The sequence below is a fragment of the Grammomys surdaster genome, unplaced genomic scaffold (genome assembly GCF_004785775.1).
Source record: "Grammomys surdaster isolate TR1022 unplaced genomic scaffold, NIH_TR_1.0 338, whole genome shotgun sequence".
NCBI classification, from domain to species: Eukaryota; Metazoa; Chordata; class Mammalia; order Rodentia; family Muridae; genus Grammomys; species Grammomys surdaster.
The window spans coordinates 2,285,335-2,303,544 of NW_021604757.1; the positions used below are offsets into that span (position 1 = coordinate 2,285,335).

The 18,210-nt window shown below is 38.7% G+C and overlaps 1 protein-coding gene across 8 annotated transcripts in view; it reads right to left on the reverse strand.

Annotated features, from left to right (window-relative positions):
* Phf21a (PHD finger protein 21A) overlaps positions 1–18,210 on the reverse strand; it is a 176,476-nt gene that overhangs the window by 138,922 nt on the left and 19,344 nt on the right. For 6 of the 8 annotated variants that reach the window (XM_028778618.1, XM_028778614.1, XM_028778619.1 and 3 more), the window contains exons 2-4: positions 7,638–7,678; positions 6,158–6,269; positions 639–782 (exon numbers count right to left, since the gene is read on the reverse strand). In XM_028778618.1, the coding sequence (XP_028634451.1) occupies positions 639–692 (54 nt within the window). In that variant the 5' untranslated portion in view covers positions 693–782; positions 6,158–6,269; positions 7,638–7,678. The remainder of the gene's footprint in view (positions 1–638; positions 783–6,157; positions 6,270–7,637; positions 7,679–18,210) is intronic. The other 2 variants (XM_028778615.1, XM_028778616.1) reach the window with 1 other exon arrangement.

The window sequence follows — 18,210 nt, forward strand, 5'->3', positions numbered from 1 at the left end:
AAAGGTTTGTTTATTTTTATCTGAGGTAAAATGTAAGGATTAGAACATTTTAAATACTGACGACAGCAACCAGATTTTCTTTACCAAAGGTTGAAATCATCAAATAAATAAATAAAAAAGAGAGCAGGGAGTCACAGAGATGAGTCCGGGATGAGCACAGGTGTTGGCATGTGTAGTAAGTATACATCCCATTCTTACCACAGTGAAGTGAGGAAAGGCAGCACTGGGGAAGCAGAGGCATGAGGACCAATACACATTCAAAGTCAATGTAGTTTACGTGGGGAGTTCGGGGCCAATCTGAGGCTCTGTCAAAAGAGCAAAAGTAAATAAAAAAACAGAACATGCAAAGAAGGTATGCTGTGTACAGAAGGCCTTCAAACTGGCCAGAAATATAGCAAAAAATAATTCTTTAATTTTTTCTTTTTCGAATACCTTTAGGATATGAAAAAAATATTTCCAGTCCTCTTTTTCTAGAAAAGATGTCAGGACTATCCTATTCAAGTTCTTAAAGGCAGTACTGAGCACAACTGTGGAGCAGTGAGTGGGCAAATGCCATGGTCATTGAGTAAGTCTTAGAATGATCTGGGCCTGTCTCGTTAGTAATACAGTATGCATCAGTAGCCGACCACAAAACATACCTGGTGAACCTGAATTTCCACTTTAAGAGCTTCCTGTAGAGTCTGCAACTCCATCCTCTGCCTTCTCCTCGCTTTCTTATGTCTGCTAATTCTACAGTGTCTTCAGCCTCCGTTTAAAATTACAAGCTCCTCTTGTTGCTGCAGCTGTAGAGATCATAAAATGTTTGGGATCATTGTATTGGGAATAAAGAAAATTTTTGTCAAAATAATTAAATTATAAATATTATATTTTGTAACATTAAAAAAAGAATATCCCCAAAGGACTTTTTAAAAATAATTCAGTACCAAAACTTTCTGGGTTTTCTTTTTTTGGACACTCCTCTATAGAACACTTCAAACAACTAAAAAAGGGAATACAACAGCAAAAGAGAGAGTCAAGGAAACACATGAACACCCACTGTGTGCCCAGCACTGTGTGCCCAGCACTGAGGACAGGGAGCAGAAGGACCACTTCCATCAGATGAGAACTAGCAGGGGAGACTGACATCATCCAGAATGTACAAAGCATGTCAAGCACTTTAAAATCAGAACGGACTGGGGAGTTCCCAGTCTCCCACCGTGGGGGGTGGGAGGGGGTGGGGGGTGCATTTTAATTTGATCGCACTCTAGCTTACACACCATATGTGTAACTGTATGTGGAGATGTCAAAAGTCTGAATTTATGACCGTAAATGGGACACCCAGTCTCACTTTCCTGTCCTACACCAGCACTACTGCAGCTTAACGAAATGGCTAGTTTTTCTTTGAATTTTTTTTTCTTAAATGTGACCATGATTTGGTGTTATTTATTAAAGCAAAGGCATTTTTGTCTAAATAAATTTAAACTTTATTAAAAATATATTTCCTTCCTTGTACCTATAAAAGCTGTGGCTAGCACTGCCTTTTGACACTGAGAAAGGAAAACTAGTACCTGACTACAATACTCACAGCCACCAGGCTGCCCAGCAACCACTTAGGCACAGACAGTCCTCATCAGCCTGGGTGTCTCAAAGCCTTTGTAAGACTAAGCTCATAGAGCTTGATGGAATTGTTAGCTAGAAAACATATTCTTAGGATTTCTAGTTTTCATTATATTTACTTAATCTCTCTGGGCTTAAAACATCAATGACAATCTCTCCTATAGGGTTTATATACAATGTTATGTAAAATCAGAATATTCTAACCTAAAACAGATTGAATTCTCAAAGTGCAAAATTCTTTCAAAGTTACATCTCTAGAAGCTGGCAAAGATTTACTGGTAATTATAAAAATTCATACAGGCAGGATATTTAGGGGAAATAATTTTTAAAAGGAGACATATCATGAATTTCAGCCACTTACTAGCCTAAAAACTGTTTGGAATTATAATGAATACCAGAATCATTAGTAACTCATGTAAAGCAAGACTGCTATGGTCACGTACATTTGCAACCTCCTATAGAGCTCAGCCTAGTCTTGAACTCACAATCCCTCCTACTTTGGCCTCCTGAGTGCTGGGATTATAAATGTAATCTACCATACTCAGTTTATATTATAGTTTTAAAAACATGGTCTTAATTTTTGCAAAGTTCTATCAGAAAATGTGTCTAAAAAGATTTCCTAAAATTCTTTGTATATGAAGGATAATCCTGCCACAACAGCATGTTCAAAATCAGCAAGGCCTAGTTTATTGCACTGTTGGTGACACATCTCAGCAGAGCTCAGCTGAACTCTTAACTCTGGAAACAAGCAGGTCACAGACATGGAGAATTTACAATACCCACCCCAGCAGGTTAACCCTGTTCATACAGTCAGGGCTTTCACATGTTAATTAACAAAAATGTAAGAAAACCAATTCTCACAAGACATAAGAATGATCAATAAAAAGTGTGAATTCAGTCAAAGTACTTGACATGCATGAATGAGAATTCTTTTATGAAACAATAAGAACATGAATATACTAGTAACAATCTTATTGACAGACTGACCACTGACTTTGAGGCACCCATCTGTACTAATGACAGAAACATAGTTTAAGAAGGTAGGTTTTACCTGTAATAATCAAGATGCATAATAATAAACTCTAAACTGCCTAGGGTGGGTCTGATGGCACTTCATAATCTGCTAAAAGCCGTTCATGGGCGAAAGGACAAAAGAGCTACTAAACTTTCTTGTTTTGGGGAGTGTCAGTATTTTCAAACGTTACCATAGATGATGCATATCTCCTTTCAACTGAGAAAAAAATAAATGAGAATTAAATAAAACATCAGGAACTTTTATAACATGAAAGGAAAAAAAAACTCCACAAAAACAAAATAAAACAAAAAAACCTCAACAGAAAAAAGTAGCTGGGTATGGTGACACACTTCTGCAATCCCAGCACTCAAGAGGTGGAGACTGAAGGCCAAGGCCAGCCTCTGAGCTATATGGTGACTTTGAGTCCAGCCTAGGCTACAGGATATCCTGTCTCCGAGAAAGAAAGAAAAGGGGGGGGAGAGAATAGAGGAAAGAAGGGTAATGGGAAGGGGGAAGGGAGGAGGTAGTGAGAAAGAGTTAAAGAGTAAAAACAAGGTTTTTAACCTGGAGACTCTAAATGTCAAAGCATGCCTCGCATAACAAGCCTGCCAGTCAAGCTACTGAGGAGCTGACAGCTTTTACTCCCTCCATCCGGTGGCTGTCCTCTTACTAGAGATACACAAAGGCATTTAACTGCCAATGACGTATTTTATTTCATATAAGACTAAAGGGTTAAAAAAGATCATGACTGGTCAGAGAAACTTGCAAGGACTGGAAGGTGATTTTGAAATCCTTCATCAGAAAGGTCTCTTTCTGGACAATTGTTTTAAGAGATTGCTCTATACATAATAGTTAAAATATAGAAGATATAATTTTTAAACACAAGGCACACATATTGGAGCATTTAAAATACATGGGGATCTTAGTGTATGCAGCATCATGCAAACATTATTTAGAAACAGTCTACAGCTTCACAACACAGTATTACTTTTTTAACATTTTTAAAATAACATTTGTTTACTGGGAAGGGCACACATGACATGGAGTGTGTGTGGAGTTCAGAGGACAATGTGAAGATATTGTTTCTTTGCACCATGTGGGTTCTAGGGATCAAACATGTCCTTAGTCATGGTGGCAAGGGCCTTTACCTGCTAAGCCATCTCATCAGCCCCCAAAGGTATGAGACGTAATTTATTATATTTGTCCAATTCTAATAAGGTGTGTGTATATAAAACAAATTAGTTACTGAACAGTGACTATAAACAAATTCACAAGATAATAACAGACACTTTCTATCCAACATCTCTGCATACCTCCATCACTGAGAGCATCCTGCCTAGCACAACATACCAACCTTCTGCCTTCAATGCAGTACACACTAAAGCCCCAGGTAACCAGATAGCCTCTCAAGCTACAATGCAAAACAAAGCAGAAAACAGCCAGATAGTAGGGTACATGCTATCTTAACATTTGTGAGGTGAAGGCACAAGGATCAGGAGTTCAAGGTTGTCGTTAGCTACTCAGTAAGTTCAAGGCCAAAGTGGACTGTAAGAGGCACTATCTCAAAACACACACAAACACACGTACAAAACAATAAACAGATCTCACTCAAAAAAGGGCAGCTAGATGGTGAAGAAGGACCATTTACTGCCTCCCCCAGAACAAAACAAAGACATTCATTCATTATCCTCTGGGAAACGGGGTTCATGTCACCTGAGGCAGGACTGTTATGAGGGTTGAATCAAGGGAAGGTCTCAGAAAAGGTGGTTTGGTTTGGTTTGGTTTGGTTTGGTTTGGTTTGGTTTGGTTTGGTTTGGTTTTGGTTTGGTTTTTTTTGGTTTTTTTTGGTTTTTTTTGTTTTTTTGTTTTTTTGTTTTTTTGTTTTTTTTTGTGAGCCATCAAGTTTTGAGATATTGACATACTTCTTCAAGCTTTAACTTTGAATAAAACTTGTTAAATTCTCACACTGTAGACTTGGCTCCGAGGCTGTTGATTCCCAGCACCCACATGGAGGCTCATCCCTTCCTCATACAGCAGGAATGCATCTGGTGCACAGATATACATGCACACAAAACACTCATACACCCAAACTAATACAAATAACTTAAAAATGAAAAATAAAATTTAAAAAACTTCTCAAATTCTCTAATGGGGCTGTTACAACTCCTGCATGAAGCTGTATAACCTCTGGGCCTTCTGCTAAGACTTGCAGGGAAATTCAAAAACCCTTTCTACTGCTAAGAAATACTTTGCAAAAAAATTGACAAGACTTCTTTTCCTAGCCAAATCTGACACATCAACCAAGAGTTACTTTAATAAGTTCATGACATGATGTGCTCCCAAACTGTCCCTAAAAAGATTGTGTTCTCTACACCATGCATTTCCTACATATACAAACGTCCCTGTGTCACAGACAATTTTTGAGTTTACTATTTTAAACAGGAAAAAGCAGATACAAATCTATACATCCCTTTTATTTTGCCCTGCTCTCAAAATTGAAATACCAGGATTCAATTTTTTACAATATATTTAATATACAGTGAGATAGAATAATATCTTGATGATTAACAAATAGTGCTAAAGATTACCATGAATTTGCTAAAACTAAAAGGGCCTTTTAGTAGCATTTGTTAACGTTTTAAGTATTATTAACATGAATCAAAAAATATTAAGAAATCTAATCTTTCCTTATTATTCTGTAAATTTTCAATATATTCTGACTTATCTCAGAGTGCTCTTTCTTTGGTGACACTCCTCAAGTCAACAGAAAACATCCCTCATAAAACTTGACAACTCTGACTTTAGAGGCTGCCTATTCTAGGACTCTGACCAGGCTGTTTGCTAAAACCACTGTAGCTAGTAGCTGGGTATTTCCAAACTATTAGACTGAATAGTTACTGTTGTTTACTATTAGTAAATGATGTTTTTTAATCTGTTAAATTATCTCCATTTGTCTGAGTTTACTGGGAAGAGAAGAGGTCATTTATTTTTCTAAAGACAACGTCTAGAGCTCATAGCACTGGGTCAAGGCAGGAATTCCCACAACATTCTCCTTAGAGGCTGCACCTCTTCCCACATCAGGCTCATCCCAAAGTACAGGTCAAACTCAGCTTCTGGGACACAGGCTGCCTGCACACTCCCATTCTTCTATTCCCTATGTTTCTGCAGGGAAAGGAAGCATGCCTATTAAAACCCCAACCTCACCCAACAAGGGGAACACTGAAGTAAAATTTAGAGTTTATAGAAATTCAAAATGAAGGTTGGAAAGTGGTGCACAAAACCACAGTGATGCAGTGTCTGAGACTTTAGAACTGGTTGCCACGTGTAATGAAAGGTCACTGAATGATTTGGGGGTGGAGGGCTGTTCAGGCGAGCCTGGCCAGAAGCTTATGATAAATATAGACCAAAGAAAGAGAGACACAGGAACATGTCCCACCATAACCAATCCGTATCATACTTAGTAGAAGCAGAGCCATGGGAGATAGAGTTCAGATAAGTATAAAGAAGGACTAAGGGTTAGAGCTGTACAAAAAAGGAATGGGTTACCTTATGAGGTAGTGGGCTCCCTGTCATTAGAAGGATTCAAGAATGCTGCAAATCATATCCCCATCTTGGAGATTCACAATGCACATTAGCATATTAAAGGTTCTGAGAAGTCCTGCAGTAAAGAAACCTGTTTAACTTTGTTTAATGCAGCATTTCCCATGTTATTTGACCACAGAACCCGTTTCCCACCCCAGACCAATCTTAGCTTCTGTGGAATCAGAATTTCTCAAAACATATTCATTACAGAAAACAGAACAGCCTACATTTTTTAAAACATTAGTATTCAATGTGGACCCGAATAAGTAACAACCACTCAGGAATGTAGGCAAAGAAATTGTCAAGCAGGACAGATTCCATGATTCTGTAAGACCATAAGGTAAAGAATAGTGATTTATTTCTTTACAAGGTTCCATGAGAGAAAGGCAATAGAACCAAATGGTAGCAAAATCTAAAAAGTTCTTTGGTTCAAGAGTCTCCCTTTTATGTTTAAAACCCAGTCTCTAAACTCAGAGACATACTAGAAGGACCACAAAACCAAAACTGCTGGGCATGGTGGTAGTGCATGCCTTTAATCTCAGCACTCAGTATGCAGATCTCTGTATTCAAGGCTAGCCTAGAATCTATGGAGCCAGCTCTAAGACAGCTAAGGCTACATAGAGTGAGACTCTGTCTCTAAAAAAAAAAAACCCTCAAACCAAAAATTTGTTCCATTCTACCCACTAAGTTTATTACTATTTGAGTGATAGAATTTTTTAAAGCTGCCTTATACTGGGAAATCACACAATTGTAGCTTGAATTTTTTTCATAGCACATGCAATCAAAATAAAGTTGTTACTGCCAGTGCTTAGTGTGCCAGATCACCCAGTGCAATCTAGGACCTTGAATTAAGACATCCAAAATCTGAGTAAATACAATAAGCTGTAAGTTATTTAAAAGTATAAAAAAACATGTTTGCTTCTCTCTTCTTTTAAAAATTATACAAAACAACACACACTAAAAACTTAATCTCCGACTTGAAGGCAATCTAATGGTAAGCATAAGAATACAAACATCAGGAGGCTCCAACTTGAAGGTGGAGGCTGGAGAGCTGCAGTAACCTAGCCAGCTAATACACAGGGAGGCCTCACATGGAACAGCACAATAATGCAGGGTACAACAGAAACCTAACCTGAATTTGTCTTTCCTGACTTTGAATTCTCAGGCCTAACTACTCAATTATTGCCAACGGGGCCTTCAAGTTTTAATGGGTTATCAAATTCAGGAGCATGCAAGTCTAGTGTAGTTATCAGAAATATAAATGCATTTCAGATACAGCTCTGTGAAGCTAAAAATTCACTTTTGGTGCAAACTACAAAGACTTGTTTTGAAGAAGAAAGCTTTTTTAGGAGGTAAAAAAAAAAATCACTTACAAAATCACTTAATATTTGATTGAGTCCAGCTAAAATCATACACACTACGCTAGCTTTGTAAAAATACTTACCAATTCTGGAGACGCTGGCTCTCCTTCAGCTCCCTAGTCCCCTGCAACAGAAGGAAAAACCCAGTTAAACTACAAACAGATTCATGATATCATCAAAAGCTAAAGACTCAAAGATTTCTGACTATAAAAGAGGGGGGAAAAAAACCTAAACACATCTCAATCTCCAAACTTTAAAACCCAACAACAAACAAGGAAGAAACAAGTAGTTTTTACAGCAAAGAAGGAACTCAAAAGCAAGTAAACCTCTGCTTTAACACAGGTTTTCAAGGCCAGGAAAAATAAGTAGAGAGGACCTTGAACAACGAGGAGGGCATTGCCAGGGGCACAGTCATCCTGAGTCAAAAATCAGAGCATAGATTTTGGTTCCTCAAACCCTAACTACTATCGCTGACTTATCAACAGGAAGCCTCACTGAGGAAACTAACAGTTATTAACTGATAGTGTGTGTTTCAGGTAACTTACAAAAACCGGGTGAAAAGTGAGTGATAACCACAGGTAACCCACCCACATGGAATCCAGCACGCTGCCTCATTTGCTACAGATACTTACACACAGAACTCAGGACCACACTTGGAAAGCAGCAAGCAGGACTACTAGCTATCCCAATCGTGCAGTGTTACCAGCCAGCTTTATGTAGTTGTGAGCTGACACTTACACTTGTTTGCACTGCTCTCAGCTGTAAATGCAGCATATGTACTTGCATGTATCAGTGGTAGACTGACAGAAGATCCATATCTATTTTATTCATTCAAATGTCTCCACTGCCATCTCTTTACAATAAAGCATAAGAAGCAAGTCCTTAGTTTGTTCTACTTAAAAGGTCTTTTTGTAATAAATCTTGAAATAGATTTGCCTCATGCAAAGCTTTAATTCACAGTTTATATAATGTATAAAGTAACTATATATTAAAATATAAATAAATAACATAATCAGAATTTTAATCAAATTTTCATCTATATTCTTAAATTTATATCATCGCTTGGGACTATGAGCCACAAACACATAATGATTCTTCTATGCCATATTCATAATCAGTGATAAAGCTAGAAAGAAAAATCAAAGTTTTGGGATCCTCGCCCAGTATTAAGGAACTAAAATTAAAATGGACCCCTTAACATTTTCAGCACTAACCTATCTAAACTCCACACACAGAACCAGCATTTAGACTACACCTAAAACTTTGCTGATCTATGCTACTCCAATAGTGTCTCATTTCCTTGGAGTTATTTCAAAGATCCTGTCCCTCAGATGAGAAATGTTTGTTAACCATGTACAGTCACATTAAGCATAAAGGAAAGTTATTTAAACAGTTCCTGATTCGTGCAGTCTACATTTATTTCCAAAAGAAATCAACTTGGCTATCCTCATCATCATCATCCTCTTCTCTCTTCTTGTTTGTTTGGTTTTGTTTTGTTCTTAGTTTAAGATAAGGTCTCTTTACATATCCCAAGCTGTCCTGAAACTCCATAAACCAGGCTGGATTCAAACTCACAGAGATCCACCAGCCTCTGCCTCCTGAGTGCTGAGATTAACAGTGTATGCCACCATGCCCAGTTCTTCCTTCTTCTCTGAACTCCAGTTCTTTTCAAATTTCTCAGGAGTCCATCTAAATAGCTATTTTAATCACCATGATTAGAATCGATTCCCAACCACGAGAGAGAGAGAGAGAGAGAGAGAGAGAGAGAGAGAGGGAGAGGGCGAGAGGGAGGGGGGGAGGGAGGGAGGGAGGGAGGGAGGGGAAAAAAAGAAAAGAAAAAAGAAATCATGTAGTAAATCTGTAAATAATCCAGTTAGTAAAAACTAGACTCTGTGTCCTTCTGCTTCAAACGACTCCCTGTGCCAAGGAGAAGCCCTGAGTTGCAGCTGACCCCTACTAACTGGATTTAGGGCCAACAGGTGCAGTTTAACCGAAACAAGTTTCCCCATCTGCAGATGTCCTCAGTCTCTTCAGGCTGTTTTGCACACATACCCCACATGCAGGATAAAGTCCTAACAGCCAATTCCAAAGGAGCCCTGAGGCTCTCCTCAGAAATGAGTGTTCTGCTGTGTGAGTGTTAGTGAAGTCTCAAAAATTACATTCATGTGTGGTAGGATTTAAGCTCTTTTTGTTTCTCTTTCTTGTTTGTTGTGTTCTTTAACAAGCTTTTAAATACTTTTATCTTCTACATCTTACATTGTCTTTGCATCCTCAACAACTAAAAGCTATTTTGGTATCCATTCTTTTTTTATACATATAAAATTTCTTCAATTTTGTGACTCTTAATGATAAAGTTAGCTTTTATGATTATTGCTTCACATCTAAAATCTTTTCAAATAAAATAAAGTTAGACTCACAAAAAAAGAAGATTATTATATCAGTTACTACAGTGAAAAGTCTACAGTTTCACTCAAAGGATGCCTAAAACAGTACCAGGCACATGGTGAGCACTCACAAAATGGTCAGGTCCATGGACTGACTGAATACCAACTAGCTGCTCCTCTTCCCAGGTCCCTGGCCCTCTCGTTACTTAACTCCTTATACATCAATCGCCCACTGTTAACTACTTACATAGATGACAGTCTAAAACTGTTTTATCAACGCTGTTCACCAGAAATGCAATAATACCCTTTTAAAATATAATGAAAAAAGACTAATAAATTGGACTAAACTAAAATTTAGAACTTGTGTTCCACTGAAAAACAAAATGAAATACCACATGGTGCATGAATGCCAGAAAGATAGCTCAGTGGGTCACAGTGCTTATGGCCAAGTCTGAAACCCTGTGTGTGGTCCCAGGACTCATTCACACTGTGGATGATTTCTGCAAATCATGCTCTGGCGTGTATGTCCACAGACATAAATAAATGTGATTTTGTAAAAAAGGAAAGCTCCAGAATTGGAGATAATTGTGATCAACAATGGAGATAAAAATAATCAACAAATACATACACCCAGGATATATAAAATTCATTGACACTAAAACACGGTCAGGACAGGATTCGATTTAACTTCTATTTAATACAGCACTGAGGAAAGTCTAATGACTCTTCTGAGAAGTCAATGGAAAGACTACAATGTGTGCATGTATATCTGTTGCCCAGACATTTTCTCCAAAATTCAGGAGCAGAGTCAATCCTAAGCTAATAAAGAGAAAAAAGTGATAATATCATGACACCAATTATAAAACTGCTTACAAGGACTACAGAAACCACACAGGAAAGCAAAGCAAAGGGTGCAGAAGGAGAGAAGGCTCCGCAGGCCGGATGGACTCCTCTGCTCTTCTAAGAAATGAGCAATATCAAACATGGAGAAATACTCTGAGCCAAGTTTTAAAGAAAAATCATCACAACTTAGCTACTTAGGACAAGTTTGAGAATTCAATATCCTTTACACTTAAAGATTCCCAGTTTAGAGGACTACCAGCTCTAACAGACAGTGGATTCTGCATGCATGAGCAGACATACAGCTTCAGGGAAGCAGGTCCACATATCCATCAACCCTCAAGGAGACTCAGACACCCAAGAAAAGCAAATTACTCTCAGACTAACAGTCTTAAAATCTGTACACAAACACTACAAGTATTTCTTCTGAAGACTGATTGTTAACTACTACCAAATGGAAAGTGGCCCAAAAAAAGAGCAAATATTTTGTTTGTACAAATTAGTACTGCTGAGAAGCAGAATGCAAGACTGACGTGTAAGTCAGCACTTCTTGCACTACCCATAGAACATATCTAAGTCTGAGGTTTTAGTTCCTCACCTAAGACTGCTAGGGCTCTGTATGTTTCCTTACCACATTTCATAATTGTTACTGAGGTCTTTCAAAATCTTAATTAAATCTGCTGAAATATTTCAGATATGGGATTTCTTATTGAAAAATAACACTCAAGAGCTGGACATGGGGCTGGAGAGATGGCTCAGTGGTTAAGAGCACTGACTGCACTTCCAGAGGTCCTGAGTTCAAATCCCAGCAACCACATGGTGGCTCACAACCATCTGTAATGAGATCTGATGCCCTCTTCTGGCGTGTCTGAAGACAGCTACAGCGTATTCATATATAATAAATAAATAAATCTTTAAAAAAAAAAAAAAAAGAGCTGGACATGGTGATTGCCCATGTGCCTGCAACCTTAGCAAGTAAGAGGCAGCCGAGACAGGGGGATTCAGAGTTCAAGGCCAGCTTGGAAAACATAACAAGTTCCAAGCTCGTCTGGGCCACACAGTGAAACCTAGGTTACTCAGAGTTTCAAACAAGTCAACAAAAAAGCATTCAAAATACCCAAGTAAAAGCAAATACAATTATTTTGCTTTTAGAGATGAATATTATTTTGCTAACGTAACCTTACAATGTTTTTTTTTTTTTAACAAACTCAAGACTTCCCCACTATAAAACTTCACAGGTAGCAGCTTTAATTAGAGCAGGCAAAGAAACAAGTCATTCAGATTTGTGGCATGGTTATGAAATTTAAAACATTATAAGTAAATCAAGGATGATTAATAACAAAAATTCTTAAGTACCTTTTGCAAAGCATCTAAGAGCTTTGCATCTAATTTACATTAAACAATAAACAAATTTTGCAGATGAAATTTTAACACTCAGCCATGTTTTAAATTAGGTTAAAATTTAATATGTCCCACTACAAATTTTCATCAATTAAGTTTATAGCCTGTGCTCAATCATAAATTTTGATCGGGGACTAGAATAGCACAGATAATTGTTATTTGAAGATACTTTAAAATGTCAACTCACCTAGAAGATTCTGTCTTTCCTCTTCCCTCACTACACCTGACAGCCATTCGATAACTAAGTTTTATACATAAGTTTCATGTTTTACAGCTTCCTGTCTGCCCTTCTTAACTTTCAACAAAAAGTACATTAAGTCTGAAATAGCCAGGCGGTGGTGGCGCACGCCTTTAATCCCAGCACTTGGGAGGCAGAGGCAGGCGGATTTCTGAGTTCAAGGCCAGCCTGGTCTACAGAGTGAGTTCCAGGACAGCCAGGGCTACACAGAGAAACCCTGTCTCGAAAAACCAAAAAAAAAAAAGAAAAAAAGAAAAAATAAAGAAAAAGAAAAAAAATACATGGATGGACGAATAGTAGGGGGCTGGAGAGATGGCTCAGAGGTTAAGAGCGCTGAGTGCTCTTCCAAAGGTCCTGAGTTCAATTCCCAGCAACCACATGGTGGCTCACAACCATCTGTAATGAGATCCGGTGCCCTCTTCTGGTGTGTCTGAAGACAGCTACAGTGTACTCACATATATAAAATAAATAAATCTTAAAAAAAAAAAAAAAAAGAAAAAAGAAAGGGCATCCCTGCCTTTAAAAAAAAAAAAGTCTGAAATAAATGCAAATACAGAAAAATGGTTAGAAGAAAGAAGCAGAATTCTGACAGAAATTCCTGCAGGCCCCTCCTCCATGCCCACCGTGCCTCAAACACCTGACAAACAGGTGTGTTACGCTCCACAGATACAAAATTAAACTCCTAACTCTCTTCCAGCCTCCTCCTCAGCCATTAGCATCTCCATAACGGCCACTCCAACACTTGGAAGTCACCCAGAGTTCTGTAGCACACCACATCCAACATCAGGGGGCTCTGCAGCCTCCACCTTCAGGAGGTTACTTACTTTGACCTCTCATCTCAGCTCCACTACTTCCCGGCCAGCTCCCTAGCACCTTTGGCCACAGCTACTGTCCTGACCTGCTCACTGGTCTCCCCACCCCAACCCCAAGCCCCACTACAAGTTATTCTCTTAACAGCAGAGAAGCTTTTCAAAATCCAAGACACATCATTACCCTTCAACTCAAAATCCTTCAGTGGCTTAACATCACACTGAGGAAAGCTTTAACAGTGTCCGAAGGCACTAGCTGGCTGCACCTCAGCCTTCCAAGCTGCACTCCTGGCTCGGGCTCTTCCACTTGTTTTCCCACTAATCAGCTCTGTCCTCCTCCAAGTTTTGTCATAGCTCACTCCCATAGTGTTCATGAAATCTACCAAAACTTCAGCGAATATAAAATAAAGATTAAAACTAAAATCATAATTTCCCTTCCTAAAACTTTTACTCACATTCTTTCTTATACCAAGAATATTCTTTCACCTTTTAACTATGCAATCTCATTCAGAAACTACAGCCCAGATAAAGACTCACCAATGACAGAGACTTTCCCTGCTACCATATTCCCTAGTCACTCTCTTTAAACTTCCAGGATATCTGTCATCTTTCTCAATATTTTGTTCTTTCTTTCATGGTGCTGGAAATAGAATATAGGGCCTTGTATGTTCTAGACAAGTGCTGTACCCTTGAACTCCTCTGCGCCCTGCCTTTATTTAGAATTTAACCACATACTACTTAATGTTGTAATACATACGACTTTATGCCCTTAATAGAAATATACACGCATACAGGTACACAAGCATATGCACACACACAAATATATGCCCAAACACAGATGCACACACATGTAGAAATGATACCTTGTACATTACTTTTCAATCTTAAATCAGAAGCACAAGTAAACTAATACACAGATTCACTGGCCCTAGCCATAAGGGCTTGGGGCTCAGAACCCAGATACTTGGGCTTTTTAACCTGATGGCTAGTCAGGTTAGAGAACGATGCCTAACATACAGTGATCCTTGCCTTTTGTGCCTTTGTACCCTCAAAGAGCCTAAAACTAGAATAAACACTTCTGAGGGTCCAAGTCACACCTTCATTCCATTGTACAGAGGTCTAAGAAATCCAGATGACCAACTAAAAATCCACAAAGATAATGGGAAACAAAATAAAGCCTACATTACTTTAAATCTAGGAACTAAATCTTCCATCAAACTATATATACATGAGTGAAAGCCGTAAGTGAAAGCCATGGTTAATTCTTGACCAGTGGTGGCAGTATTTAAGCATTACAGCCATGCACAGAAAAATCAATATGTTTGCAAAGTATCAAACACACTAGCTGGCTGAAGACTGAAAAGCCAGAGAGTAAGTGTAGAAATGCTTCTCAGTAAAATACTAGTGATGATGATGACAACGATGAAGATGATGACGACTTTTACAAAGTTCTCCTACAATACACACAAAGACTGTTAAAATCACTTGCTTTGTGGTAGAAAAAATAAACAGAAAGAGGTCTTGCTTCATCATGTTATAAAGTACAAAAATCATCAAAAGTTTCTACAGCTCACAAGCTATAAATGTTTTGAGTCTAATCACGATGAAAACTTAATTACAGATCAGACTCAAGTAATTCATTCCATATCCCAAGACAACTCAAACTCAGTCTTAACAGTCAGTTAACCTCAAGACCAAAGCTCCTGCCATCATCAACAAAAACAACAAAGGTATCTACAAGGCATTATAAAAGAGCCTGGGCTTATCTTGGTGTACAGGGACTTAAGCAAGTGTCTCCTATTAACACTAATGGGAATTTGGAGCACAGACCATCAGCACTAAGGAGGAGGATGAATGCCCAGCTCTACATCACAGAGGCCCTGCTAGCACACTAACTGCAACTCCTGGGAGTTCTTCTCCCAGAATTGGGGCAAGAGACCCAAATTCCTATGTCTCTAAAGCACAACCGACAATTCAAATAAAAGCCACTAAGAATGGTCACTGGTAAACACTAGGTTTGAAAAGAAAAGAAAAGGAAGGAGAAAGGAAAGAAGGAAGGAAGGAGAGTAAGGGGGTACATTTAAAGAAAAATTAATCGTTTTTTAATTAAAGCACAATAAACTCAAATACCATAAGAAGTTTATCCAAAGAAACATGCACACATACAAGCAATCCTCCTGGGAGGAGCCCCAGGTATACTACAACACTGTTTTTTTTTTTTTTTTTTTTTTTTGGTTTTTCGAGACAGGGTTTCTCTGTGTAGCCCTGGCTATCCTGGAACTCACTCTGTAGACCAGGCTGGCCTCGAACTCAGAAATCCGCCTGCCTCTGCCTCCCGAGTGCTGGGATTAAAGGCGTGCGCCACCACCGCCCGGCCCTACAACACTGTTTTTAAACATGGTGAAACCCCGCAGTCCTGATAGCCAAGAAAATCAGAACTTCCCAGACAAACGGAAAATGATCCCCAGCTGCCACTGACAGCCAAGCAAACTAAATAAAATACCAGCACCTTAACCTTACTGCGTGTCACCATGCTTTCCTTAAATGCAGGACTGCTGACCTCACCAGGATGGAAGATGAGCAGGTGCCTTTCAGGCTATGGAAATATTCATGTCTGTCTCTCTCTCCCTTTCCCTCTCCCTCCCCTCTCTCTCCCCCTCTTCCTTCCCCATCCCTCCCCCTCACCCTCTCCCTCCTCCCACCTCCCTCTGCAAACTTGGGCACAAAGGCAAAGATGCTCTTTCAGCTGATGCAGCTTTAGAAAGGCAAGGCTTTAGTATGGCATAGAAACTAAGAGCAGGCCTTGTTGAAGTAGTGACAAAAAAAAAGAAGGCTTTCCCAAATCCAATTCAAAGATCAAAAGGACGGACATTTATTTTAGTTAATAGGCAGTTGCAACAATTCTTTCTTAAAAAGAAAGAGATATTAAGATCTTCCTTGTGTCTGTCTCCAAAGAAACTCAGAACCTTTTCACCTTCTAAGTTGAGTGATACACACAGAGCCTTGACTCAGGCCTAAAGACTAAGTCAGACTCCCGTGTGATCAACATATCGATTTTTTACCATCACTGCTGTACTAATGAGCATCTATCTTTTCTGTACTTTGAGATGGGCTGATGAGAAACTGAAACTATTACAATATGCCAGGACTCCTAACTTTTGAAACAAAATCATCAAGAAACAGAAGTGTGAAACATGCAGCCTCCGACCTGCTAAGTAGTCCTAAAACTTGAAAGTGAAAGCAATACAGACCTCAGAAGTTGTTTGCTTGATGATAATCGTAGCCTTTAAAACCAAAAATATGTTCTGTTACAGAAGACTGAAATAAGGGCTTCCATTAACCTTGTTTTAAAAAAAAAATCCCATGAGCATAGATTTTTTTCCTAAGTCTCTTCATCAGAGCAGCATGGGGTCCCATTAGGCACCCTATTTTACTTCCACCTTATAAATAACGTTAGCTGTTCACTATTTCCATGGAAACCAAGTACAGAGAAACCCACTTAAATGAATACCGGTTAAAGGAATAGTTTTATTTGAGAAGGTTTTTGCTGCTCTAGATGAACTCTACTGGGGAATACTACAAAGTCTCCTTAAGTATAATTTTTAAAAGTATATCTTTGGTGTAGAGGGAGCTTATTAAAGGTCCTGTTAAGCAAGTACACTCCTTGCACTAAACTAAATATGCCAAACAACATCATAACATTAAAGATGCATTTCCCATGCACTGCACGGGGGTTTCAATGCACAACTTGCACTGACTAGACTTGTTCATGCATTGGGGTGGAATAATTACCCCTCTGGGTCTAATTTAAACTAATAAAAAAAGAGAAATTCAGTAAGGCTAGCATTACCTTTACTGACTAGTAATAAATGGGTCCCACACTGCAGGTACACATGCAACTTACTGCTCTAGAGAAGAACAGACAGAGGGCAGATAACTAAGCTCTCCTCATCACTGGTACCTGGTCTAAGGTCAACAAACAGTCCAAATTCCTGCCTCAGCAAACTACTCTACAAGTTATAACAGGAATGCTTAACACAAAATCAGTCTGAATACAAAGAGAATACTCACAAGGAAGTGTATGAGACAAGGTGATTTACAATTCTGTCATACAGTTTCCTATGCTAAAATTCTAAAAATGATGATTATAGGTGTCAAATACAAAAGTTAAACAACCAAATGTACATAAAATAAGGTGCAACGTGTAAAAGTAAATTCAAAGTTAATTATCAGAATTTCTAAAGGTCGGGGATGCAGCTCTCAGTTGGTAAAGGGCTCGCTCAGCACGAAGGAAGTCCTGGTTCAATGGTCAGCACCACATGAGCTAGCATGAGGGTGCATGCCTACAATCCTAGCACTCAGGATGTGGATGCAAGATCAGAAGCTGTTGGGTCTGGTGGTGCACACTTTTAATCCCAGCACTCTGGAGGCAGAAGCAGGCAGATCTCTGAGTTCAAGGCCAGCCCAGTATACATTTTGAGTTTCAGTTCAAGGTTATCCTCTCATACATATTCAGTTTGAGGTCAGCCTAAATTAAATAACATCTTGTCTCAACATAAAAAATTTTCTAAAGGATTTCAAACAACTGCCAGGCATGGTAGCACACATCTTTAGTCCCAACACTTGGAAAGCAGAGGCAGGTGGATCTTTTTAGTACAAGGCCTGCCTGGTCTATATTTATAGTGAATTCTAGGGCAGCCAGTACTACACACAGAGATGTGTCTCAAAAAATAAATAAATAAACCAAAATACATATCTACATGTATAAAATTCTCAAAGAATAAAATAAACCTACATATTTTCAAAACCCTGGTATATAGACCTTAAAAGCTACTGAATTTATATCCAACATAATCATTAATTTAAGTAACCACAATTAATTTTCAAATTTTAGAAGTTAGAGAGATGGTTCAGAGGCTAAGAACACTGGCTGCTCTTCCAGAGGGCCCAGGTTCGATTCCCAGACTCACATGGTAGCTCACAG